The sequence below is a fragment of the Athene noctua genome, chromosome 4 (genome assembly GCF_965140245.1).
Source record: "Athene noctua chromosome 4, bAthNoc1.hap1.1, whole genome shotgun sequence".
Classification (NCBI taxonomy): Eukaryota; Metazoa; Chordata; class Aves; order Strigiformes; family Strigidae; genus Athene; species Athene noctua.
The window spans coordinates 60,712,732-60,739,717 of NC_134040.1; the positions used below are offsets into that span (position 1 = coordinate 60,712,732).

Genomic DNA, 26,986 nt, shown 5'->3' on the forward strand with positions numbered 1-26,986 from the left:
TCAGAAAGCCCGGTTTTGCCTGCAAAGAGCGAGGGAGGTAAGTTAGGTTAGGGTGAATCCCAAAGTTCATTACTAGAAGAGGTTTCAGCTTCACGGATTTTAGTGAAGAGATGAAGACAGTACCTCTTGCTCCTATGTTCTTTCTAGGAAGAGGCAGATGCAGTTGTACACATCTCTATTTCTGAGTTGCACCACATAGGAGAAGATTTACGTGAATGTCGTATCAAGATAAACCAATTGAGTAGCCACAAGAATAGGTGGTGTTGGTTATCTAGCTCTTAGAGAATTTAAATTCAGGTTTTTAATGTAATTTCTCATATTGTCACTGAATTCTATTATTATAATTTGGGTCCTGCTGCAAAAACAATAGTTAGAGCCTCTGAATGTTCACAGTCATTGTGCTGTTTGGTGACTACCATACTAGGCACATGGTGTCTTAACATTTATAATTTCCATTACTTACTCTGTTTCATGTTTCGACTCGCCACTGATTGTTTAGACGAAGACCTGAGTGAAAAAGAATGAATGTCTAACATTACAATTGACATAAACTGTGCACTGCAAAATACAGGTTTTTCTCAGAGGGGTTTCAAGTGATCCTAAAACTTTGTGATGTTCCTGTAATAATTAATTATGTTTCAAAGACTGTGGGGTGGTTTGTAGTTAGGCGCATTTTTGATTAAGGCTGTGCGTGATAAACTTGAATCACAAAGTTGCACTTTTCATGGGAGGAGAAAACAAAAATTTCTGATTATGAGGTTTAGTTTATCCCTAATCCTAGCAAGCTTACTGCAGATTTTACCTGGACTGATTAATTTCCGCTTCTGGACCTCTCTGAAGAGGAGAGGGAAGCTGTGGCAGACTCAGGCTATTCGTGTGCTCTGCTGTATCTTCCTCAGAATTCAGCACACCTTTGTCACTCAGTTCTGAATCAATCAGACTGGACATGAAGTCTTTCTCTGAAATGTGAAAGGAGCAGAAATTTTACTAAAGTTCCCATTTGCTGATCTGGGTGTTTAGGGCTGCATTCAGGAGTTCCCTTACCTCATTTACAGAGGGCCTAAGGACATGAGAGACATGTTTCATTTGCTTTCTGCCTTCCCACAGCAGCCCAGAGCCCCACTGGGAGAGCCCCTTTTTCCACCTTGCACCAAACATTAGTGCGCTGAGATCTGAGTGACAAATTTTAGTGTACTGTCACCTAACTGCTCAGCACAGCCACAGCTGGGCCACGCACCCTTCACTGGATCCAGTTCCTTCTACCTCAGCAACCCCACTCAGTTCAGGTCTGTGAGAACTGCAGGGGTTTATGCGAATTTACAAGAGCGTGTGCTTTTCAGAAAGGGATGCAGATGCATATGTTTGTTACCTTTTTTACTTGCCCTTGTGAGCCATTTTTTGATCTCAATAAGCGAATCTGTCTGCAAAATTTTGCTGAGTTTTTCCAGCACCTGGAAGATGTACAAGATAGTTACTGTGAAGGAAGAGCAGCTGACTGACATCAGTTTTTTGCCTGTTTTAGTTTAGTTGCAGCTGTGTGAGTGCAGTTTTACAGCTGTGCAAATTGCTTAGCCTAATATGTCCCATCAGTTTTGCCACAGTGTGAGCTAAAGACACCAGTCTGCAGAAGGTGATGTTGAGCAAGTGCTGTGTACACAGCACTTCAGAGACACAGGAAGGCAATCCTAAGCAGTGTTTGCTACATATAAAGCCCCCTGCGTGTGACATTTAATATTTGCAGGCTGTTTTTTAGGCAACAAGTTTCAGCCTGTGAACCAGCTGCATTGTTTCCCCAGTGACTGCAAATAGCAGCTTCCAGTTAGGTGAAAGCAGCTCAAGAGTAAATGCTAAATACAGAAGTCCCTAGACTCCACAACACTGAGGCAGCAGGGGGGAGGGCATCTGATCAATAAAGTTCCACACCATCCTCCAAAGAAATAAAAATGTGTAACATCATAGGAAAGCATACACTGTAGCACTCATGTCTTACTTCTATTTTCTGATCCAGGTAGCTCAGGTCAGAATTCCTGTTCTGGGTGCACGGACTGTAATGCGAGTTGTTGTTGAATGGAGAGGAAGGCTGGGTGAGAGGCGTGACATGGATTCTCTCTCTATCTGCAGGTTGTGCGAAGGCTTGGAATTCTTTTTTCAAAAGCTTTTCCAAAATAGAAAACAGTGTGTAAAGGAATGGCTTGACTCTATTTAAGCAGCAGTTAAAGGCAATGTGAAGTATATGGCTAACAGAAAGGGTGTGCAGCAGAAAACACATCTAAAACTGTTACTCAGTTGAATATGACCACCTGTAGGTTAACTGCGTAGGTTAATTGTTACAGCTTCTAATATACAGTCACCAAGAAGAATAATAGATAGCCATGGCATAATGTGTAACATTGGATGAGAATGCAAGTGATACTGGGTAACTACTGATGGAAATCAGATGAGAAAGGGATTAAATCTGGGCCTCTGTGATCTGTTTGCTCTTCCATCATGGGTTTGCAGTGTGCTGCTGAGCCGCTACTCTTCATTTCTCTGCATGCAGTCTCCACCAGTCTATTAAAGGGCCAAAAATCAAAATGTGATTGGCAGAAAGTTCTGTTTGTAAATACAGAGGAAAAACAAAAGGCAGCTAACATCTATTAAGAAACAGTAGTTTACTGAGTGTGGCTGTATGGCATTAACTGTCCATTATATAGTTATTTTGCAGCCAAACCACCATAAATACAGTTTGAAGAACTGTGTTCTACATGTATAAGTGAACAGTAAAAGTTAAGCATGGTCTTTACTAATACCCAGCTCAGGAACCAAAGAGCAACATTTAGACAGACATACACACACAACTCCACATCCGCCTCCCCCCGCCCCCCAGTTAAAATAGAAAAGTTAGGCTTTATTTTTAGGATCTTTACTGCAAAACGTCTTCGTAATGCCCTCTGCTGTCCGGTACCAGTGCAGCAACACTTAGATTTCCGTTTTCTCAAGAGTGTGCACCTCCTTGTGATACCGTTTGTAATGGAGTATTAACTTAGCTCTCAGCTCCCGTACAGTCACAGTGGAGGAGATGAGTAACTAGGTAGCCTGCACCTTGAGACTAAAGAGTTATTGCAAAAAAAATGTTTTACTGGAATTTATGAATACAGCTGCAAAGTTGAATCTAAACCCCAGTGTGATACTTCTACAAAACAATGTCAGCAAAAGTAAAGATGTTAGCAGTAAGTAACCTAAAGAATCTTTGTGTGGTGAGGGGAGGAGGCTTTTTTTGTGCTTATTTGTTGTGTGACGTTTTTTCCCCAGCAGTTTGAAACAAAGTGAATTTTATTCCCATCTTCATTGGGTTTGACCATTTTTCTTGCCAGCAAAGCACAGTAACGTTACAGAGCTGAAAGTGATACAGATAGAGCTTAGTTATCACTCTATTTGACACCATCCCTTCCAAGTTCTTGTGTCCTACACATGGGATCCTCACATCCCTCTTTTTGGTTCTGCACTGTCCTCCTGTCTGAGCTATCTGAGACTGTCAATTCAGGTTACAGTGTTGAGAAGTGATAGAGGGAGAGTACCAAAATAAAGAGCTGTGTCCTTTTTTCTCCTTACCTTTTCAGATGAAGTAGGGCTGGTTTTAATCCTCTCAGGAACTTCTGCATGTCCTGGAAATCAACAGGCAGAGTGTTTTCTCAAGTTGAAAAATAAAGGCCATAAGATACACTATTAGGGTGGGGCGCATTTTTATTTACAAAAATGCACAAGCCATATTTTAGATATAGAATCACAGAATCCTAGAATCATGGAATGTTTTGGCTTGGAAGGGACCTTAAAGATCATCTAGTTCCAACTCCCCTGTTATGGGCAGGGACACCTTCCACTGGACAAGGTTGCTCAAGGCAGAGGTGTATTTCTTTCCTTTTATGTTTGCTTTTACTACCTCACATAATACATTAATGCAGTTATTTACTGAGATGCCTAAGAAATTGAAGAAAATCCTGGAAAGTGTATTTCATAGATGTATGCTTATAGTGCTGTGTAACTACTACTACAGAATAATTCCTGGTAATTGTGACATTATTAGATGTCTGGTGAGCATATAATCTCTAAAAACTATAAAGATTCAAGGGTAGTTAGTGGGGAGAAATCTTGTAATATGTGAGACAAACACATAGAGAAGGGAAGCAATACTTGCTTTTTAATTGTACATTAATTGCCCTATGTTCCCTTTACCTGGACCTGAGCTGGCTGAGACCCAGCTGCACCTTTAACAGCTCAGATTCCTCTGCTGCCTCTACTCACCTGTCACGAACTGTGAAGTGCCTAGCTCCCTTTGCATGAAACCCTCCAGCTTTGGAAGGTAGCAGTTGGCAGATGTGTTGCTTTTGGCACTCCCAGTTATCACATGTTCTTGATTAACTTCTTGCTCGAGGACAACTGTGTTGCCAGTGGATGGGTGTTCTCTTGAAAAGCTGTTTCTTACAACACAGATAAGAGCGTTGTTTAATCCTGTGGGAAAAAAACAAACAAACAAACCAAAAAAACCCAAACCCCAAAACAACAAAGGATACGGTCTTTACTACGTGATAAACATGCCCAGTTAACAAGTGATCTCCAGGGAGAGTCTGTGCTGGAAGAATGGAAAGCAGAGGTATCAAACCTGAAATTTGTATCTAATAATGCAGGGCTTATGGAATGCTGTGTAAACAGTGAATAAACTTGGCATGCTTGAATAGATGGCAGAGAGTAGTTAGCAGCCTGCTACAGAGGACAGTGTGATCAACCATTAACTCAACAGTGATGATGTTCCACATAAAATTTGGAGAGTGGCCAGGTAGGGTGAAGCACACTCATTTAGCAATCAGGAGACAACTATCATTCTTGCACCTGCCTTAAAAAGCTTGTGGCTTTCAACGAGAGTCACAACATTTAATGAAGAGCTAGAATCCTCCTTTCTTAGCCAGGGTAAAAGGAATTTAATAAACAACCACTATTATTATCATTAAAGTAAGTCAAATAGGATTTAACATGGCAAAGAAGCAGTGCTATTAAGTAATTAATGAGGATTTTCAGAACTTTGATTCTGTGTAGTGTGTGACATAAGACAAATAATAAGCAGAATGTAATCACAGCTAAACATTACTCTGCGGAGAGTACAAAGATATCCACCATGTTAATCTGACTAAGCCATGTAAGACTTTGGTCTTTGCTGGCTGTGGTCAACTTGTCTTTTTTACCAGGTTCTAGAAGAATACACACACAAATTTTGCATGTGTTCTATATTTCTAGTTTAAGTAGATTTTTTTATATATATATATATGTATACATGTGCATGCACAGACACAGAATTGTGTACATTATATGCTGGGTTGTCAATCTGAAAGGAGGAATCATGGTTTGTTCCTTCAAAGGCATCTCTTCTGAGATGCAAAAAGTTCAGTTTTATTCAGAACTGATTTGGTCCTGCCAGAGCAGTTGTCCAGGCTATCTGTGGTCCCTCAGCAACTCTTACCTGGCATGTGACAGACCATCCTAGGGTGGGGAATGTTCCTGGAGAAGTAGTACTTTCTCTCAGAGCTGCTAGACTGAGAGTAACACTGGTTGCACTTCTGCATGTTGTGGTTGAACCGAGGTTCATACACTGACATGAAACTGGTATTTGTTGTGTAACGTTTCTTATTCTCTTGCGGAGTGTCTTTCTGCAGAGCAGGTTGGCACTTCTGATCGCCTGAGGCCAGATGCTGGAGGTGAAGTAAAGAACATGAACACACAGACTGAAAGGTCGCAGAAACTTCAGTTAATGTTTTTCTTGTTATTTCTGTCTCTTCTGTATAAAACTTGGAGAGGCTTTAAGCACTGGAGGGTGGAAGCAAGCTACCTACTGCTCCACTCCCAAGTAATTACCTCAGGCAACCAATGCTGCTTGTGGACACTTTCTAACTGCTTTTGTTTCCTTGCAGTTTCTGCTTTGGAGCTCAGCCACTTCTTGCCATGAGTATCTGAGACACCTTTATGTAGTAACAGACTAATGAAGCAGGAGGAGTGAATTGCTTTCTGGCTTGTGACGAGAAGTCCAGGCCTTTTTGGTTTCTATCTTTAATAAGGGTTGTGTATGTAGAGAGGCAGTTCCATGTCTCTTAATATTTGGTATGTGTTCTAGATTTTGAGTTTAGAGTGTGAGTAATAGACTAGTAGCTGTTATTACCATTAACTTGGAGGTTTTCTTTTCCTGTAGTAGCAGTCACTAATGTTCACCGTGTTCTTTACCTCTGGCACTAAGCCACAGTACTCAGTACCATAAAGTCTGAGACTGGGAACATTCTAAGAATGGTGGTTTATTGAAGGCACCTTGCAAATGTCAGACAGAGGGATTAGCTAATCTATTTCATGGCAATCAGCTCTGGTGCAGGCACATTCTGCAGCGGAGACGGGGATCGCAGTGTACAGGGGGAGTTTTCTAAGCCAGGGAAATCCAGGGGAGCTCAGAGACCTGGTAGGAGCTGGCAGCTCTCACGAGAGCGAGTGGCTGATAAGGCATGGGCAGAGCCAGGAATAACAACGGCCACCCCCCACTCCCACAACGGGCAGCCCCAGGCAGCGCTGGCCACCAGGACATGGCGCGGCAGTTTGCGCAGGAGGACACCTCTTTGAAGGAGGGACATTCCACTGGCGGAGTGGAGAGACCTGAAGTCCCCATAACCCAGCAACAGGGCACCGTTCTGTGACCATTTGCACAGGCCAAGGGCTCTCATCCTACCAGACCCTCAGGGCAGGGAGGCAGGCACTCGTCTGAGAGCAAAGGCTGCAGCTCTGGCTGGAGGGTCTGCACCATCCACCCCAGCGGTGGCCGATGCCTCCACCCAGATGGAGCTGCTGAAGGGGGAGGCTGCCGTGCAGGCCTCAGGCTGCAGGACGTGCTCAGACCTTTCTCCCAGAGCAGGGACAGGCGGCAGACCTGCCTGCAAAAGATGGGTCCAGGTGAGGGACCTCCTGCAGCAGGTGCTGAGCTGCCGGAGGCGTCGAGAAGGCTGCGTAACATCGGGGAGGCTGAGGAGGAGTGAGATAGCTGGTTCCAAGCACAGTCTGCAGTGGAGCCACTGCCCACGGCCAAACAGCCAAAAACTCCCCCACTGGCACACAGCAAAGGAGGGGAACCAATAATGCAGAAGAACGGAAGCTTGGCACGGCAAGGACCTGCAGGAAGAAGAGACTTCCCCCAAAGCCTGAGGTGCCCTGGCAGAACCGCTTCACCGCTCTGCAGACTGAAGAGGAAAGACCCGTCGCATCAGGAGAGATGTTGGAGCTGAGTAAGGCAGCCCGGTCTGCTCCCTATGTGACACCCAGCGCAACTGAGAAAAGGCGACGGGTGCCAGTAGCAGGTGACTCTTCCGAGAGGTACAGAGGCACCATCGGCCAGCCTGACACACGCTCTAGAGAGGGGTGCTGCTCATCGGGGGCTCATGTCAGCAGTGTCACCAAGAGACTAATGAGCCTCGTACGGTCCACTGACTGTTGTCCACTGCTGCTGTTTCAGGTGGGCACCAGGGATACAGCCAGGAGCAGTCTGAGGGGTATCAAGAAGGGTTACAGAGCCCTGGGAGCAGCAGTAAGGGACTCTGGAGCACAGGCAGTTGATTCATCAATCCCCCCGGGTCAAAGGGAAGGGGTTTGAAAGGGCCAGTCAAATCTGGCAGATCAAAAGGACTGGTGCCACAGCTGGGGGTTCAGCTACTTAGACTCGCTTTGAGAAGCCTGGTCTACTGGGGGCTGGTGGTGTCCATCTGCCAGGGAAGGGGAAGAGCATCTTCAGTCACAGGCTTGCCAAGCTGGTGAAGAGGGCTTTACACTCTAAGTTGCAGGGGGAGGGGAACCTCACTCCATCCCACTCCTACCAGTTTGATGCCTGTACTGGCATTAGATGCCCAGAGCCTGGAGAGGGATCACAGGTCAGCAGGAGAGCACCTGAAGAGCAGCACAGAGGAATTCCAGCCACTCCAGCAAGTCAGTCAGCTTCATCGGGGGCCCAACTTAAATGCCTCCATACAAACACACGTAGTACAGGGAATAAACAAGAGGAGTTAGAGAAATGCACATGGTTGCGGGGCTATGATCTTATTGGGATCACAGAGATGGGGTGGGATGGCTCCTATGACTGGAGTCTTGGAATGGAAGGATACAGACTCTTTAGAAAGGACAGGCAGGGGAGATGAGGAGAGGGGGGTCGTCCTCCATGTCAATGACCAGGTGGAGTGCATGGAGCTCTGCCTGGGGATGGATAAGGAGCCGACCAAGAGCTGATGGGTCAGGATTAAAGGGGGGGCAGTGACAGGTGATGTTATAGTGGGAGTCTGCTACAGGCCGCCCAACCAGGAAGACTGAGCAGATGAGTCCCTCTGTAGACAGATAGGAGCAGTCTCACATGCACAAGCCCTGGTCCTCATGGGGGACTTCAGTGACCATCTGTTGGAGGGACAACACAGCACTGCATAAGCAATCCAGGAGGTTCCTGGTATACATTCATGATATCTTCCTTCTCCGAGTGACTGAGGAGCCAATCAGGAGAGGTGCTATGCTGGATTTTGTTCTCACCAGCAAGGTGGGGCTGGTGAGGAATGTGAAGCTCAAGGGCAGCCTTGGCTACATTGACCATGAAATGGTGGAGTTCAAGAACCTTAAAGCAGTGAGAGGGGAACACAGCAAGCTTAGTACCCTGGACTTCAGGAGAGCAGACTTTGGCCTCTTCAGGGATCTACTTGACTGAGTACCATGGGATAAGACCCTGGAGGGAAGAGGGGCCCAATAAAGCTGGTTAATATTTAGGGATCATCTCCTCCAAGCTCAGGAGCAATGTGTCCCAACAAAAGTCAGGCAAAAATGCCAGGAGGCCTGCATGGATGAACGAGGAGCTCCTGGACAAGCTCAAACACAAAAAGGAAGCCTACAGAGGGTGGAAGCAAGGACAGGTAGCCTGGGAGAAATACGGAGAAGTTGTCAGGGATCAGGTTAGGATAGCCAAGGTCCCGATAGAATGAAATCTGGCCATGGACATAAAGGGCAACAAGAAAAGCTTCTGTAGGTACATTGGTGATAAAAGGAAGACTAGTGAAAATGTGGGCCCTCTCTGGAAGGAAACAGGAGACCTGGTTACCTGGGATCTGGAGAAAGCTGAAGTATTCAATGGCTTTTTTTCCTCAGTCTTTACCAGCAAGTGCTCCAGCCACACCACCCAATTCACAGAAGGTAAAGATGGGGACTGGGAGAATGAAGAACCGCCGACTGTAGGAGAAGATCAGGTTAGAGACCATCTAAGGAACCTGAAGGTGCACGAGTCCATGGAACCTGATGAGATGCATCCACGGGTCCTGAGGGAACTGGTGGATGAAATGGCTAAGCCACTATTCATCATATTTAGGAAGTTGTGGTAGTCCAGTGACGTTCCTGCTGACTGGAAAAAGGGAAACAAAACCCCCATTTTTAAAAAGGGGAAAAAAGGAAGACCCAGGGAACTACAGGCCAGTCAGTCTCACCTCCATACCTGGCAAGATCATGAAGCAGATCCTCCTGGAAACTATGCTAAGAAACATGGAAAATACAGAGGTGATTGGTGACAGCCAACGTGGCTTCACTAAGGGCAAATCATGCCTGACAAATCTGGTGGCCTTCTACAATGGGGTTACAGCGTTGGTGGATAAGTGGAGAGCAGCTGACATCATCCACCTGGACTTGTGCAAAGCCTCTGACACTGTGTCAAATGACATCCTCATCTCTAAATTGGAGAGACACAGAATTGATGGATGGACCACTTGGTGGATAAGGAATTGGCTGGATGGTCACACTCAGAGCTGCAGTCAATGGCTCGATGTCCAAGTGGAGAGCAGTGACAAGTGGTGTTCCTCAGGGGTCGGTGTTGAGACTGGCGCTGTTTAACATCTTTGTTGGTGACATGGACAGTGGGATTGAGTGTACCCTCAGCCAGTTTGCTGATGACACCAAGCTGTGTGGTACAGTCTACACGCTGGAGGGAAGGGATGTGCCTTCCAGAGGGACCTGGACAGGCTTGAGAGGTGGACCCGTGCAAACCTTGTGAAGTTCAACAAGGCAAAGTGCCAGGTCCTGCACATGGGTCAGGGCAATCCCAAGCACAAATACTGGCTGTGTAAAGAGTGGATGGAGAACAGCCCTGTGGAGAAGGACTTGGCCGAGTTGGTTGATGAGAAGCTCAACGTGACTCAGCAATGTGCACTTGCAGCCCAGAAAGCCAACCATGTCCTGGGCTGCATCAAGAGAAATGTGGCCAGCAGGTCGAGGGAAGGGATTCTCCCCTTCTACTCCACTCTTTTGAGACCCCATCTTGAGTGCTATGTCGCCCCAACATAAGAAGAACACGGACCTACTCAGGTGAGTCCAGAGGAGGCCACAAAGATGATCAGGGGGCTGGAGCACCTCCCCTGTGAGGACAGGCTGAGAGAGTTGGGGTTGTTCAGCCCAGAGAGGAGAAGGCTCTGGGGAGACCTTATAGCGGCCTTCCAGTACTGCAAGGGGGCTGCAGGAAAGATGGGGTGGGACCTTTTACAAGGGCATGAAGTGATAGGACAAGGGGTAATGGTTTAAACTGAAAGAGGGTAGATTTGGATTGGACACAAGAAGGAATTTTTTCATGATGAGGTTGGTGAGACACTGGCACAGGTTGCCCAGAGAAGCTGTGGCTGCCCCCTCCCTGGCAGTGTTCAAGGCCAGGTTGGACGGGGCTTTGAGCAACCTGGGCTAGTGGAAGGTGTCCCTGCCCATGGCAGGGGGGGTGGAACTAGATGATCTTTAAGGTCCCTTCCAACCCAAACCATTCTGTGATTCATTCTATGATTCAAACAAGAAATTAATCTGTAAGAGCTGCTGGCTTTAAGAGCCTAAATGGGTTGAGAATGGAATAAGCATTTGTCAGTTATCTGTTGGGGTCAGAAAGCAGCATATTTTAAGGACTATGTGGAGACAAGAGGCTTGGGAAAGGACAGGCCATTTTTTTTAAGTAACTCTTAATGTTTTGCAAGGTTACATTTTTATTCCATAACTACATCTGACCAGAGGAAAAACTCCAGTGAACTGACAGATCTTACAATGTGCACAGAAGGTCAACAGACATAAGGAGGCTTGCCCATCCAAAAACAAAAAGTATAAATTCCAGAGTTGAAGGTCTTGAGCTGAGGTCATCCTCAAGCCAACCGAGGCAAGGCCAGCGTCTCTCTCCTATAAATCATCACATTTCGGTGCACAAGGAGGCAGGGTGGAAGCTGTGGTTCATAGGAGTGGTTTGTAGCTTATGGCAAGCTAATTCTTTTTTTTTTTTTCAAATTTAAAATACCTGTATCTCCTGATAGGAAAGGTGAAAATACAGGTCTTCTGATTTTGCTTGCAGTGGATTGATTGAGTAATTGACATTATAAAAATAGCTATATTGTTTAACATCCTGATTGCATTTGTGTTTCTCAGCCAACTCTTATAATTTTGATTAAAAGAAAATAATTAATTGGGAGATTAGCTTTTCCAAAGCTCTATAATTTTTTAAAACGTGTAATACTTACCATAAAATATTCTCTCCATATGCTTAAGATTAAATGCTTACTAAAAATAGTGTATAAATTAACTTGTAGGAGCAGAAAATACTTCCTCTTTTCTGGGGCTTCTGTCTTTCTACATAATCCTACTCATTATGTTGTCTACCTATAAAGGACTAACTAAATCTAACTGAACTTTTTAAAAATTAAGTTCATGTGGGAGGGTTCTCTTCTTTGCTAAATTATTCAGTGGATTTTTTTTGTAACCTAAACTGTCTTGTGAAACATACTTTTAGAATCTTACTAGTTCTTTAGCAACTTCAGACTGGCCGGTACAATATGTTTAGGGTGTTACTATACCAAAATAGCAACTTAGAACGTTGTTAATATTTAAATTAGTAAAATTAAATACAGCGATACCACAGGCAATTGGACATTTGACAGAACAATGTCAACACTGTCATTTTTACATTGTAGATAAAATCACACCCAAAATATTATCATTGCAGTATTCAAAAATACTTAAAGGCTTCCCATTTCCTTACAAAGGATGAGTAGAGCAGTTATTTACAATAGTCTTATATCTGACTGTATTAATGGACTCTTGAGAAAAAATGTAACTTTCATCATTTATTGATTTTTCAGTCTATACCCAGAAAGTGCGTAAGTGATGGTGTAATGAACAGAAAGTACCAACTACCTGAGAAGCAGCGCTGTACAGGGCCTCCTTCTTGGCAGGATGGTAAGTCGGCAGCACGTTTTTGCTACCGGCAGCAGGTAACGTTCCCCCTGTAGCAGGGATTCACACCTTTCCTCAGGTAGGACTCTTCAGCTGAGCAAGCAGCAGCCCAGCTTGTCTGCTCTGCCAAGCAACTGCGCTGGGCGCAGGGCTGGTGATGCGGGGACACCCTAGAACCACTTCTGTTGACGTTTCCGAGCTGCGCGCTGCCATGGCAGCAGCACAGCCGCATCTTTTGCCTGCCATTAGCAGAGGGAAGAGCCTGTGTACTTCCAGTTTGTCCTTTAAGTTTTTATCACTCTTCCTCTTTAACATATGAATGTTCATGACCAGAAATAATCGATTTCTGTAGGGAATTAATATTTGCATGTAGACACAGAAAAAAAAGGCTATGCACAGGACTACAAAATCACCTGACCTTGGGGGTTTGTGTTCAAGAAAATTCACACAATTGGACAAAATTTTAGGAATTATTTTTTTCTAGAGTTTAAGTGCAGTGCTACATAGTTTCAACAGGTGAAATTGTCATCATCAAGTAGGGTTAAAGGGATTAAATGAGTAAGCGTAAAAATGGATTTTCAGGCATTGACCAGTAAGGATCTTAAATGTAGTCAGGCGATCGCCATTTGAATCTAGTAACAGAAAGAAAATCTAGACATCTATATTGCATCATGGCCACTGGTTACTGCCGGAGATGTTGCCAATGGTGCTTTGCCCACTAAGATTCCTGCTAAACTGAGGTTGCAACTCAAGTGCACTTTTCAGGTCTCCTCAGAAATCCTCCAAGTTTACAAGCATTATTATATAGACTCAGACACTAAGTCACAGGATATTTTGTGTGTCTCAGTTTCACAGGCTCTTATTTCCTTACCACTGCTCATATTCCAGAAAGCACAGCTATCACAGATGACTTTTCCCTCTCTGAGATGGTGGACCAGAATCGGTGCTTTTGTTCCCACTGGGGGCCATAGCAGTCCACTGGCTTGTGGTCTCCAGGCGCAACTATTTCAGGACATTGTACCTGTGAGTGACTGCTACTCATTTAATTTTTTCTTGGTTTTGTGAGCCATCTAAAAGGAGGGTAAAAGCTTTGTCTCTGAGGTCAACAATAAACTAGATTTAAGTTGTGATTTTAAGGTCTTTTGCAGAAAAATGGGGCACGCTGTCTTTCATTTTGTGCTCACCAGAAGTAGGAGTATATGGCATTTTCCACAAGAAGCTGGAGAAAGGCAAAAAATGGAAGAAGTGTGGGGAGATTTTTTTACACTTGGAGGGGAAAAAGAGGAATGTGACTGGTGTGACTCTTTGTCGTTATGACAAATGTTTGGATAACGTACAGGCTAAGATGCTTTTGAGTCTTTTCAAGAAAAGAAGGCAGCTGAAAGCAGAAGTTCTAAGAAGGGGTCCATGCAGCTGCTAGCTTCTGATCCTCAGCCCATAGTGGCCTGTTGCTGTTTGCTAGAGGCTGTTATCATGAAGGCACAGAGGTAGCATGAAGCACAGTCTGATTTTGAGTTGTCACACTCGGGGACACAAAGCGCACGTTAAGATGTTTATTTTGTTTCTGAAAGCACTTTTATCTTTTTTTTTTTTTTAAATAAAGCCAAAAAGGTTGGCATGAAGTTGTGGATTTACTTCTTCATGAATCCTCTGTGTCTGCAGACAGGGGAAGAGCACAGAGAGCCAGAGTTAACAGAAAATACCTGCACCTTTGCTCTATGTAAGAGACAGCAGGGCATTGTTGGAAGGAGGAATTCAAGTAAGCCAAAGGATGTGGAAGGGACTGCAGAAGTCTTTCATACTGGTGTTCAGTTAATTTTCAAGTAAACTACAACAACAAAATGGCTTCCTGGGGACCATGACAGTCTGCCTACAGAACAGAGTGCAAGCTGTAAACCTTATTTTTCCAGCGTACTGCAGCTTTTTATGATTATTTGAGATTTACAAGTAGTTGCTATAAAAGCAACCTAAGCAAGTAGCCAGCTGAACTCGTTCAAAGGAAGCTGCCATTATGATCTCACATAATGCAGTATTGTCTTTGTCCAAATACAGCAAATGAAAGTGAGGTTCTGGAACAACATTTTCCTGAGATGCAGTACAAGGAGCTTAACCTTATTTGGTAAATTGATGAAAGGGACCATTTGGGAAAACTTTTGTTTTTTACAAAGCAGAGGGATAGATTAATTGACTGGGAAATTCAATCTAGATCTTTGACTAGGATGCCTATGGAAAGGTGCTACTGCTGATGCTGCAAGACAATAATTCATAATGTTTTAAGCATTAAAGAGATTATATATCTGAAAGGGTAAAGGGAGAATGAATGGAGTCAGGTGAAGGGCAGTAGTGTTAGTTTGTTATGTGTTCTGTGAAGTTTGGATACTGTATGGTTCCCTAGTTCAGATCAGCCTGTTGACTTCAGTGGAAGGTGAACGGATTAAGTATTATTAAGGTATCAGAATCTGCCAGTAATTCTGGCACTTTGGTTTTCCACACTTTCCTTTCCCCTGAGCTGAACCATATTTCTTCCACTATAGTGCTATAAAAATACTAAGAAGATTTTTCAGTTTTAAAAAGAATAGCTCTTTTAGACATGTATTTTGTTGCCTTATGCAAAACCTTTTCCAAATGTTAATTGAGATTGAAATTGAAAAAAAAAAAAAGAGGTTGAAATTGTGCCTGAGTCCACCAGTTTAGACATAATGAAGGATCTTAATTTAATCTTGAAACTTATTATTTTCTATCTGTTCACATCAGTTATCTATACCATCTTTACCTTGGACTGCTCCCCAGTAGTCTGGGTTCAGTGTGAAGTTCAGTCCTGTTTTTGAAAGCCTAAGTCTCATGGAAACCAAGAAAGATTAGGCCCATAAGCTAGGTGAGGAAAACTAGATTTGAGGATTTGCATGTGCAGAATATCAAATCCATGAATTTATGCAATGCCCATCTGTATAAAAAACAAGTAAGATGTTCTGTAGAAGTGTAAAACTGAGCTGGATGATTACATTTTAAAGGTACATTAGATCTTGCATCCATCTAGAGCTTACAACTTGAGAAAGATAGGGGCAGATACAGCAGAGCATTACAGATTTCTGTCAACTTTGGATCAAATGGAAACTGAAATCTTGAAATAAAAAACCCGCTGGAAATGCCTTGGGAGTTTTTGATAAAAGTCTCAGTGAAAGATAATTGAAAGAAGTCTGGGTTGCTGGGTGAGTCCAACAATTTCCTTTGGTTTCAAAATTTGTTTATGGTTCTTAAAGCAGTGGTTCTTGGGAGAGGGTATCTTTGTGTCTGTGGGAAGGTGCTTCTGAAAGACTTCTAGTCAAAGCTGGAGAGACACAATATCTGTTCCAAAGTAGCATCCAACTTTTTGATTAAAAAAAGTAGATTATAGAGTAAGCAGCTTTAGCTACACTCCTAGTAGCAGTCCTGTGCAATTCCCTATGCAGTTCAGAGGATTATGACCTACATAAAGATCTACAGTAAAGTAAAACCATGAACCACTTTGTTGTTCCCATTCCTACAGTTCCTAACTCCAGCCCTGTAGTGATACAGAAAGGAGCATTCAGGATCATACTGTGGAGATACTAAGTGCCAGATGTTCTTCAGGCAAAAGAAATACCATCTCTGGTTTTGATCGCATTCGTGGCAGTTGCTAGCCAAAATCAGTTTACAGGCTGGGACAATAAATAGCAACTGTGACTAAATAACAACAAAACAAATAGAAATGGTGGATAAAAGCAAATTTGAGAAAAGTCTGATCTTTCCATGTTCAAATATCTCCAGAGTGTGAGGGGAAAGGCTGCTGTAACATTTTAAGCTCTGTATCCTTTCATGAATTGCTAGTTGAGGACAGGCAAGGTGGTTATTATCAGTGCTTACTATCAATTGGAACTTCCTTCCTCCTGGCTGAATCCCATGATTTTATCAGTTCTTTTAGGAATGGATTTAATGTGTTCAATAATGCCAGATATGATTATTTAACAAGTAGGAACATTTACTCAGTGGTTAAGTGCTCCTCTTGGTTCTGATTTCAGGCTAAAATCAGGCAGTAAATTGCTTTGCTCCTCTGAGATTTTTCTTTCCACCTATTTATCTTACCAATACCTGACAAAGATAATTGCATTTCTGATCCAGAGATACCCTGGTGGTGGACATAAAGCTTCCTCCACCTCCCCTGGTACAGTGATGTGCACAGAAAAGGTGAGGTGGGACTGAAAAGGAGAGCCAACAGAGCTCTACAGGCAGCACATACCACTGGATTTGGAAGTCACTAAATGTACTTTTAATTTTTTTGCATTTTGGGTTTACATATTGCATGCAAGTTGCTGGTTGGCACTCTGGTGGCTTGTGGCACGTTATTTAAGAAAGCCCATTTATTCTTTGTTTGCAATCTACAGGCTGCATTATTCTCAAAATTTTCAAGGTGGACACATTTGCATATTCTAGGTGTGGCCCACTAAAGCATTGCACTGGAAGCAGAGATGGATCACTGTGGTGGTTTATAGTAGGAAAAGACAAGGAATAAGTTTCTGATAACAGAAATATTTACATGCAGTGCTCTCAGGCATTTCTTAAAAAAAGATCTTTCTTTGAATCCCAGGTTCAGCTGCACAAATGTAACAAAACTGTAGAAAAATAGGCAGGGAAGTTCTCTGCTTCACCCTGCTGTCCCCAGGCAAGATCAGCTCTGGCATGCTTGTCTAACCAGGTCTTACAGACCTCCAAGATGATGGTGCCACTCCATCTCCAAGCAATCTACCTTTTTTGCTATCCATGCCCAGAGGAAGTTTTTTTCCAAAGTGTAAATTGAATCTTCCTTGTTTCAGTTTAAGTCAATTTTTCCCCTGGCCACCATGGAGATGGAGAACAGAACATTACAAAGAAAAGCTGCACAGAAGCTCTAGAAGAATATGATCACTGTTTCACCACCAGGTACCATTGCTCTGCTTAGGAAAGCTGTGATTTTCATCACTGAGCTTTGTAAGGTTTCAGGTACTGCCAGAACTATTACTCAACAATCCTGAGCAGCTGCTGAACAGTGAATACATCCAGAGATCGTCACACCTGTCTAATAAAACATTAGAAAGTCAATGAAGAAGGTATGGCTCAATGGACCTGGTAAGAAAGTCTCAGAAGCAGGAAATATGAAGGGGATATGGCAGAAAGTCAAGCCTTCTGGCTGAAATGGGTAAACTATCTTTTAGCAGCCTGCAGCAGGGAGGTCACAGCAAGGTGTTGTAAATAAGTCTGTTGTCTCGTTCCCTTGCCACTGAGACTCAGCCCTCCTGGTTATGGGTGGGATGTGATGGATCCGCCACATTTCTGAAGTCAGGGACCCCAGCAGCGTTCATCTGCATCTGTTGTGGCAATTTCCCCAACACTGTACTACTGTAGGCTAGTGTACTAGCCCCCTGCTTGTCCTTTTCCTGGATTCAGGTCAATTTATCTTCGATTTGATTTCCACATAGACTCCTGTCCCATGTCATATTTGCTCATTGACCCTATGCTTGCTATGGAGCAATGATGTTTGCTTCTAGACTCAGCTCTGCAGGAGGGCATATGAATGAACTGAGTGGAAAAGACCCTTTCTGAATACTCCCATCTTAGGGGCTTACAATCAGGAGGTTGGCCACTGATGGTGGCTGCGCAGGGGTGTGGCTGGCCAAGGGGATCCATGCTGACCAGTTATTCCAAAAACCTATGTCAGCACCTCAGCTCAAGGCAGTCCTGGGGCATTTTGACTGCCAACTGCATCTTTGTTCTTCTTGTTTGTCACTTAGCTGTGACTTTTCAGAGTCTTAAAATGAAGATAAAAGGCATTATTTGAAAAGGGGGTGTTCATACTTGATTCAGTACTCCCCTTAGATATGATTTTCCTCTTCAAATTCTTTTAATACTTGCTGTAAACCCGCAAACTTTCAGAACTGGTGTTTAGCTAATTTGCAGCTTCCACCTTCAGCTTTTGTTCTTCAGGTTACTAAAATGAATAAGGCATTGTCCCATGAACAACTGATTTATTTTCTATGTTCTGGGAAGGTATTGGTGTTTACTTTTGGAAGTCTTTGTTTATGTTCTCACAAAACTGGATGTCATTATCCCATGCTTGCTTAATTCAGCTCCATTGCCTTTGTATAATCTTCAGATATGGTCCCCAAGCTGTTTGAACTGGTTTAATTTGACCTGCCCTGCATGCTAGCTCTGAATCCTACCTGCTTCTCTATTTTATCTCTGCACTTAATGCTAATGTTTTAATGTTTGTGCAGGTTTTTTGTGTATCTAGTCCTTTGGGCATCTGTTGTGGTTTAACCCCAGTCAGCAACTAAGCACCACAGAGCCACTTGCTCTCTCCCCACCGGTGGGATGGGGGAAAGAATCAGAAGAGTAAAAGTGAGAAAACTCATGGGCTGGAATATGACAGTTTAATGGGTAAAGCAAAAGCCGCGCACACAAGCAAAGTAAAATAAGGGATTCGTTCACCACTTCCCATTGGCAGGCAGGTGTTCAGCCATCTCCAGGAAAGCAGGGCTCTGTCATGTGTAATGGTGACTTGGGGAGACAAGCACCATTGCTCCGAACATCCCCCCTTCCTTCTTCTTCCCCCAACTTTATGCACTGAGCATGATGTCATGTGGTCAGGGACATCCCGTTGGTCAGCTGGGGTCAGCTGTCCCAGCTGTGTCCCCTCCCAACTTCTTGTGCACCCCCAGCCTCCTCGCTGGTGGGGTGGTGTGAGGAGCAGAAAAGGCCTTGACTCTGTGTGAGCACTGCTCAGCAGGATCTAAAACATCCCTGAATTATCAACACTGTTTCCAGCACAAATCCAAACATAGCCTGGTTACTAGCTACTATGAAGAAAATTATCCCAACCAAAACCAGCACAACATCCTTAAATGTGCAGGTGGAAAAATACAAAGAGGTTGAGCAGTCACAGCTTTTGTACTGTGTAGGGTGGAACTTCAGAATTGTTGCTTTTTTTTTTTTTATCTACCACTAACCTCTGGAGCCCAGAGCTGAGTCTTTTGTGCTTATCAAGTTCTGAAGAATAAGAAGTGACTTATAAAAGAGTAACTTGGAAATTGCTATCCACAGTAGGAAGAAATGCTGAATTTTCAACTTAAAGACCCTCCAGAATGCCAAAACTAATTTGCTTATTTATCTTTTAAGAGCTAAATCTCTGAAAAGACACAAATATGTACCATGGTAAGCTTAAAAAATAAACCATGTAGATGCAGGAAAAAGTAACCTATTTTTAAAAATGCTTAAGTATTAGCTAAAGCTAATATGAATTTTATTATTTGTAGAGCAGAATGTCTAGTTGCTGCTAAAAACTGTGATGCACAACTGCCCTTAAAAGCTTTTCGCTGTAAAGACTTAAGTCACTTGAGCTGTGATTGTAATATTCTCCTGTTAAATTGAGTGAGTTTTAGTGCAGAAGAACTAATTTTGTTTTTGTTAAAAGACAGCTGTTTCAGAAAGTGCTAGCTCGCTCTACCTGGAGTCAACTTCATGCATTGATTCAGGAAAACAAGTGATGCAAGGCTGCTCAGCTCTGGTAGGAGAGAGGAGTGGGAAATCAGGTTGTACTGCCTGTGAAGTGGAAGTAAAGAAAAACCACCTTCCACAACAAGTGCTTATAGACAAAAGCTGTAGCTATGGCTACAGTCTGCAGAGCATGGTCAAAGTTTCATGTCCTTTGCTGAAGTTATAGTCCCCAAGTAAAGATCACCTGGAGTTGCATGAACAGGCCTGTTTGCTGCTCCTGACTTCTTTCATGTGCAAGCTCACCAGCCATTAACAACTCCCTGTTCTTTCTCTTCTGCCTGTCATTACATTTCACTGGGATCTGCTGCAGTTAATAAATCATGGGAGAGAGAATATTAGTGCTGCATGTCCAGTTGGACAAAGTGAGATAAAAAGCTGATAAAGGAATATGAATCATATTTTAACTGTGTAAGAAGGAATACAACACATAGATAAACAAAGGAGAGTTCTCTTCATAGTCAACTGCCCTAAAAGGGGAGAGGGTGGGGTCTAGGGATCAGTTAAGTATTTTCTAGCAAGTACCAGAGCAAAACATTGAGCCTGAAGGCCTGTGCCAGCAAGTTGTAAAGGGGCGGCACTGTAGTTTCCGTGCATGCCAGGGCTGCTGTACACCTCGAGCCTGGGCCCCACACTTGGCATCTTGAGCAATCTGGCAGAGCAATGCAAATAAAGCAGCTTCTGCAACATAGTTATGCAAGCTGGCTCATGTTTCACTGGCACCATGTGCGGTCCTTGTTCTTGCCACCTTCTTCCTAAAGACCATGCCGCATACCCCTGCATGGGCTGCAGATGGGATCCAGTGCCCCGTGTTCCCAGCTGGAGGCACCCACTCTGGCCAAAGGAGATGATTTCCAGATGGCCTCAGCTCCATTCCCTGATAGAAACATTTCATGGACTTGAAATATAGAAATGAAATAGCTAGAGATGAGAGGAGTTTTGAGGGGAAAGGAAACATAAAGGGATCAGAGAAGAGACCGATAAGGAAAAGGGATGGGAACTTTAGCAGAAGGGATGGAAGGAGAAAGATAACTGTCAAGAAATAGACTAGTTTTTCTAGAAAGTGTATGTCACTAGGTCTTACCTCCTAAGGCTTTGGAGAACTGTCAGCACATTACAGGGAGGTGGGTCATGTTGGTTTGGGTGTATTTTGATGCAGAGTACACAGAATGTGTCTTCTACCTTGAAGGCCTTACTGGGAGAATTTAGAGGGGGGTTTGTAGACATTATTTTTGTCTTGATGTTTTGTGTTACACTATTAATCTTTTAATTGCAGCACACCTAACAAATTTTCTACTTGACATGACAAGGCATCTTCTGTGATAGTGGTACTGCCTACACTTTGCCAGAGATGCCCAGCCTTCTGCTATGAGGTCTTTAGCCATCACTCCACTCTCAGATCACAGATGTATGGGTGTATGGGGTGTGCAGGGAGTCAGGGAAGAAATTCTCCTCTAGCTGTGAATGAGTCTCTTTTGCTTTTTGAGGTTGGCCATCCATATGTGTGGTCTTTCCCAACTGATGTGTCAGGGTTGTAGCATGAGCTCTTAGCTGGCCAACTGGTGGGAAAAGGGGCACAGAGCAGGTGGTTACAAGCCCATGTTCAAGCAGTTTCTTGAGGGAGAATACAGGTTAAACTGGCCAATTTTATATAACCAAACTATATTTTGTCAGCTCATTACTGTAAACGGTATGCAGGAGAAATCATTTCTTACTTCCATCTAGATAAAATCTATGCGGTTAGAATCATAGTGTCCATGTGTGAGCTTGGACAACACAGCACTTATCTGAGATTCCTCTGCCCTAGATGTACCACAAAGACTATACAGTTCAGAAGGTTTTTAAGCACATGTAGTATCTGCTATACTGCAAGCAGTCATAGCTTATCTGCAGCATTATCATAAATCTATAAATTTATGAAATTATTTTCCCTATGCACTTTGAGATGACCTTAGCAGGCAAAATTTCTGTGGCATCTGTAGCTCTGTACTCTCAAGAAGCAGCAAGAGAGATTAATTATGACCACTGCTATATGAGCAAAAATATGTTACTACACTGTAATGTGCTGTATTACACTGCGTGATGTGATGGCTGGAGGCCATCTTGGGCATAGTGGTAATGAGATACAGTTTTCAATTCTTGGAGAAGTAAGGAGGGGGATCAGCAGAACTGCCACCTTGGACTCCTGGAGGGCAGAGTTTGGCCTGTTTAGGAGCTTGGTTAACAGAGACCCTTGGGAAGCCATCCTGAAGGGCAAAGGAGTCCAGGAAGGCTGGACATTCTTCAGGAAGAAAATGTTAAGGCACAGGAACAGGCTGCCCCTGTGTGCTGAAAGTCAAACCCGTGGGGAAGAAAACCAGCCTGGCTGAACAGAGATCTTTGTCTGGAACTCAGAAAAAAAATGAGAGTTTATGACCTTTGGAAGAAGGGGCAGGCAACTCGGGAGGACTACAAGGATGTCATGAGGTTATACAGGGAGTTAGAAGGGCCAAAGCCCAACTAGATCTTAGTCTGGCTATTGTAGTAAAAGACAATAAAAAATGTTTCTATAAATTAATTAACAAAAGGAGGGCTAAGGAAAATCTCCATCCTTCATTGGATGCAGGGGGAAAACATAGTGACAAAGGATGAGGAAAAGGCTGGGGTACTTAATGCCTTCTTTGCCTCAGCCTTTAATAGTAAGACCAGTTGTTCTTGGGGTACCCAGCCCACTGAGCTGGAAGATGGGGACAGGAAGCAGAATGAAGCCCCTATAATTGAAGGGGAAATGGTTAGCAACCTTATCTACCGCTTAGACACACACAGGTCTGTGGGGCCAGATGCGACCTACCCAAGGGTACGGAGGGAGCTGATGGAAGTGCTCACCCAGCCACTTTCCATCATTTACCAGCAGTCCTGGCTAACTGGGGAGTCCCCAGTTGACTGGAGGTTAGAAAATGTGATGCCCATCTACAGGAAGGGCCAGAAGGAGGGTCCAGGGAACTACAGGCCTGTCAGTCTGACCTCACTGCAGGGGAAGGTTATGGATCAGATCATCTCGAGTGACATCACATGGCATGTACGGGGCAACCAGGTGATGAGGCCCAGTCAGCATGGGTTTATGAAAGGCAGGTCCTGTTTGACTAACCTGACCTCCTCCTATGACAAGGTGACCCGCTTAGTGGATGAGCAAAAGGCTGTGGATGTTGTCTACCCAGACTTTAGTAAAGTCTTTAACACCATTTCCCACAGCATTCTCCTGGAGAAACTGGCTGCTTATGACTTTGATGGGTGTTCCCTTCACTGCATGAAAAAACTGTCTGGATGGCCAGGCCCAAAGAGTCGTGAGTGGAGTTAAATGCAGTTGGTGGCTGGTCCCAAGTGGTGTTCCCCAGAGCTCAGTATAGGAACCAGTTCTGTTTAATATCTTTATCAATGATCTAGACGAAGGGATTGAGTGCACCCTCAGTCAGTTTTCAGCTGACACCCAGTTGGGTGGGAGTGTTGGTCTGCTCGAGGGTAGGGAGGCTCTGCAGAGAGACCAGGACAGGCTGGAGCCATGGGCTGAGGCCAACTGGGGGAGTTTCAATAAGGCCAAATGCCGAGGGCTGCCCTTGGGCCACAACAACCCCCAGCAGCGCTACAGGCTTGGGGAGGAACGGCTGGAGAGCTGCCAGTCAGAGAGGGACCTGGGGGTGCTGATTGACAGCCCGATGAACAGGAGCCAGCAGTGTGCCCAGGTGGCCAAGAAGGCCAATGGCATCCTGGCTTGTGTCAGCAATAGTGTGGCCAGCAGGGACAGGGAAGGGATCTGACCCCTGTACTCGGCACTCGATTCCTGTGTTCAGTTTTGGGCCCCTCACTACAAAAAGGACATTGAATGACTCGAGCGTGTCCAGAGAAGGGCAACGGAGCTGGTTCAGGGTCTGGAGCACAGGTCGTACGGGGAGCGGCTGAGGGAACTGGGGGTGTTTAGTCTGGAGAAGAGGAGGCTGAGGGGAGACCTCATCGCCCTCTACAGCTACCTGAAAGGAGGGTGCAGAGAGCTGGGGATGAGTAACTAAGTAACAAGTGATAGGACAAGAGCTAGTGTCCTCAGGTCATGACAGAGGAGATTTAGATTGGATATTAGGAAAAATGTCTTCACTTAAAGGGTTGTCAAGCATTGGAACAGGCTGCCCAGGGGAGTGGTTGAGTCACCACTCCTGGAGGTATTTAAAAGATGCGCAGATGTGGCACTTAAGGGACATGGTTTAGTGGTGGACTTGGCAGTGTTAGGTTTACAGTTGTACTCAATGATCTTAAAGGTCTTTTCCAACCTAAATGATTCTATGAAAAGTTTTGGATGGATGGGTGTAAGGGATGAGCCCCAACTGACTGAGGTCACTGCACTGTGAGCCCCCTTCCCCACCCTGAGCAGAGACACAAAATGGTTTCAGAGAGACAAAATGGAACTTGCAGTGAGTGGCCCTGGTGTCATTGGTCATGATTGACTGGTGTCTCAGCCAGTCCTGAGACTGGGGACAGAGAAGGTTCCAGAAATCCAGGAACGGGGGCTATAGAGGACTCCCACTCTCAGGGACTCTCCACACCGAACATCCCCGTTGGCAGGTCCAACACTGGATCCGGGACTGGTGCGTGCTCTCTCGCTCTTTCTCTCTCCCCCCACCCCTCCCCCCCCACCCCCCTCCCCCTTCTCTTCTAAGTAATCTTAAAGCTACTAACAGTTAAAATTGTTATGTAACACAGGGTGGATCTTGATTTCCCATAACGCCGCGTAGCTTAGATAGATGTAGTTGTGGAAGTGCCAACGCTCACAGAGTACGTGTTTCCATTAAAGCAGATACTTACATATGGGCCTCAAGTGTTGTCTCACTTCAGTCCACACTGAAGGGAATTTGTGACTCTGAGTCACCTACCACCCTCCCCGCAGGTGGGGTGTGACACGGGGGAGAGGAGCTGTGTTTCAAAAGAGCAGAGCAGACTGTATGGATGAATACCCTGAGGCCTGCCGTTCCCCAGATCCAAGCCAGGACTGTTAGCCTTTTTCCATGGGAAGCCTCCAGCCAGACTCTCCTTTTTTGAAATTGTTTAGCAGAGGCTCTTGCTCTTTGTTCTAGCCCTGGCTAAACACAGCTTTTGTCCCGGCAGGCTGGAATTGCGTTTCTGAGGCCATGAGACAGCGTCCCTGAAGTACCTGCCTGAGGTTACATACATCTACCTGCTTCTTAAATTAATTACAGTCATACAGGCAAACCTGAGAGAGTGCTGTATTTAGTAATTACTAGTCAGGTGATGCGCAGTATTTTATCTCTTTTGTGCTTTTTTCTGAAGGAAAAACCTTGATTTCAGAATGTTGAGCATAGTTTGAAGATAGATGAGGCTTGAAATCCACAGCAAAGGCATGCAGTGCTGAACTCCACCTGATCCCTTGCACCAGGACGTTGTGCAAGAAGAGAGTAAGTATGTGGGCACATCAGCAGTGATGGGGCCTGTGCTTGTGGGCGTTGATGGAACCCATGGGTCAGGCAGCCACTCGCAAATCGAGCAGGTGTTGCACGTGATAAGGAACACGCATCCTCTCACCGCATTTGCTGACTTAGTGATTTTTGTTTTCCTGTCAGCATGATTGGCACGTTGTCCTTGATCACTGTTCACTGAAAGCCATTCCAACAATTAATGAGTAGACAGACTGTAAAACTAAGGAATCGGGAGCAGGTACAGTCTGCAGCCAGACTGTGTTTCTTAAGCTGCTTGCACAACAGCATGTTTTAATATATCAGCTGGGCTCTTACGAGTGTCCCCAAAGTAATTCAGCCAAGCATCCCTGCTGCTGTGAATTCAGAAGCCACTCTCCCCTTTCCTCTGTGCACCTAAGTGCCTCTGAGAGCAGTGGGTTTGGAGAGCAGCCTCCCAGGGAGGTGGGAAGAGGGGACAGCTTCCAGCCAGGGGTTTTGCTTTCTTCCTGTCATGTTGAGGGCTGTGAAAAGGGTGTGGAAGAGCATGACAAAGGAATGGGGAAGACAGAAGCACTGTGAAGTGTGAGGTTTCAGCAGATGGGTGGTTTATTTTCATTGTAGCGCTTTGGCTGATGAAGGGGTGGGACTCTGAGCTGGGAGGCTTGGCTAAAAGGTCAGAGCAGTGTATTTGCTGGAGCACTTCACAAGATTGGCTTCCAGTGTGTTTGTCAGGACTTGTAGTATCAGCAACCCGACTGCTTTGCAGCTGACTGAATTCTTGGCGCAAGAAATCAGTGGTGGCAAGATTCAAAACAGACGCACCGGTCAACATGAGCACAGCAGGCAAAGTAAGCAAAAGTTTATATTAGAAAAGTTTCTTCACTGCAGCTAAGTAATGCATTTTTAAATGAAGTTTCTTTTCAGAGACACCATAAGTCTGGGTGGTATAGCACAGATAAGAGTTTAGGAGGAAGCTGGTACAGAAGAGCTGCCTTTACTTGCAGGCTACTGTACTCTCCTAGGAAATGGTTGTTACATTCTTCAAGGCAATAATTTGTTTATTTTTTTAAACACCAAGGAAACATAAGGTAACAGCACCAGAATAACCTTCTCCCAGGGTTAGCAAACTATTTTTAATCTCTGATTGGACAGCTTAAAATATGATGCAGTGTATTAAGTGTTCAGATCAATGTATTTATCAGCTCTGTCAGTTTCCATTCTGAGATCCCACAGTAGTTTAAACAATTTTTAGTTTCTCTATCATTCATATCAATTTGTTTTGTAAAAAAAAGAGACATAGTTAATATTGTGTTAAATTTCAGGGTGTAATTATGCTGAAGTTAGGACAGTCATTAAATTTGAATATGTGTATAACAAATCTTGAGCTTATGTTAATGAAGAACAAAAATATCACATGCAATGCAGTACTGAGCTGGGACTGAAATGGGTATTTACATCTTTGCTAGAAAGTAAGTGACAAGAGATGTAGGTTAATACCACTGCTGAAGACAGTATATGTTGCTTCTTGTGCTACCTGAGAGATGCTAACATAGAATCATAGAATCATTTACATTGGAAAAGACCTTTAAGATCATTGAGTCCAACTGTTAACCTGGCACTGCCAAGTCCACCACTAAACCACGTCCTTAAGTGCCACATCCACAGCCTTTCCCTCATCCACTAAGCCGGTCACCTTGTCATAGGAGGAGGTCAGGTTAGTCAAGCAGGACCTGCCTTTC

General features: G+C 44.3%; 2 protein-coding genes across 3 annotated transcripts in view; one reads left to right on the forward strand and one right to left on the reverse strand.

Annotated features, from left to right (window-relative positions):
- C4H4orf17 (chromosome 4 C4orf17 homolog) lies at positions 1–5,594 on the reverse strand. Its single transcript, XM_074904498.1, has 8 exons — positions 5,492–5,594; positions 4,282–4,488; positions 3,592–3,644; positions 2,519–2,550; positions 1,991–2,237; positions 1,370–1,451; positions 803–959; positions 1–19 (listed from the first exon to the last, which is right to left on the reverse strand). The coding sequence occupies exons 1-8, from the start codon at positions 5,592–5,594 to the stop codon at positions 1–3; spliced, it is 900 nt and encodes a 299-aa protein (XP_074760599.1).
- A 4,304-nt stretch (positions 5,595–9,898) lies between these two features.
- LOC141960302 (alcohol dehydrogenase 1) overlaps positions 9,899–26,986 on the forward strand; it is a 28,464-nt gene continuing 11,376 nt past the window's right edge. Inside the window, exons 1-2 of one of the 2 annotated variants that reach the window (XM_074905526.1) lie at positions 9,899–10,377; positions 12,174–12,270. In XM_074905526.1, the coding sequence (XP_074761627.1) occupies positions 12,268–12,270 (3 nt within the window). In that variant the 5' untranslated portion in view covers positions 9,899–10,377; positions 12,174–12,267. Of the gene's footprint in view, positions 10,378–12,173; positions 12,271–26,077; positions 26,096–26,986 lie in introns of those variants that run through there. The other variant, XM_074905527.1, reaches the window with a different exon arrangement.

Bases quoted from the DNA above. Each gene is read 5' to 3' on its own strand.
- C4H4orf17 (XM_074904498.1), bottom strand. From the start codon at position 5,594: ATGCAGAAGTGCAACCAGTGTTACTCTCAGTCTAGCAGCTCTGAGAGA. The intron at 3,645-4,281 runs GTGAGTAGAGGC...GTTGATTTCCAG, and splicing joins CACTTCACAGTTCGTGACAG to GACATGCAGAAGTTCCTGAG. The intron at 960-1,369 runs GTAACAAACATA...TTCACATTTCAG, and splicing joins CACAAGGGCAAGTAAAAAAG to AGAAAGACTTCATGTCCAGT.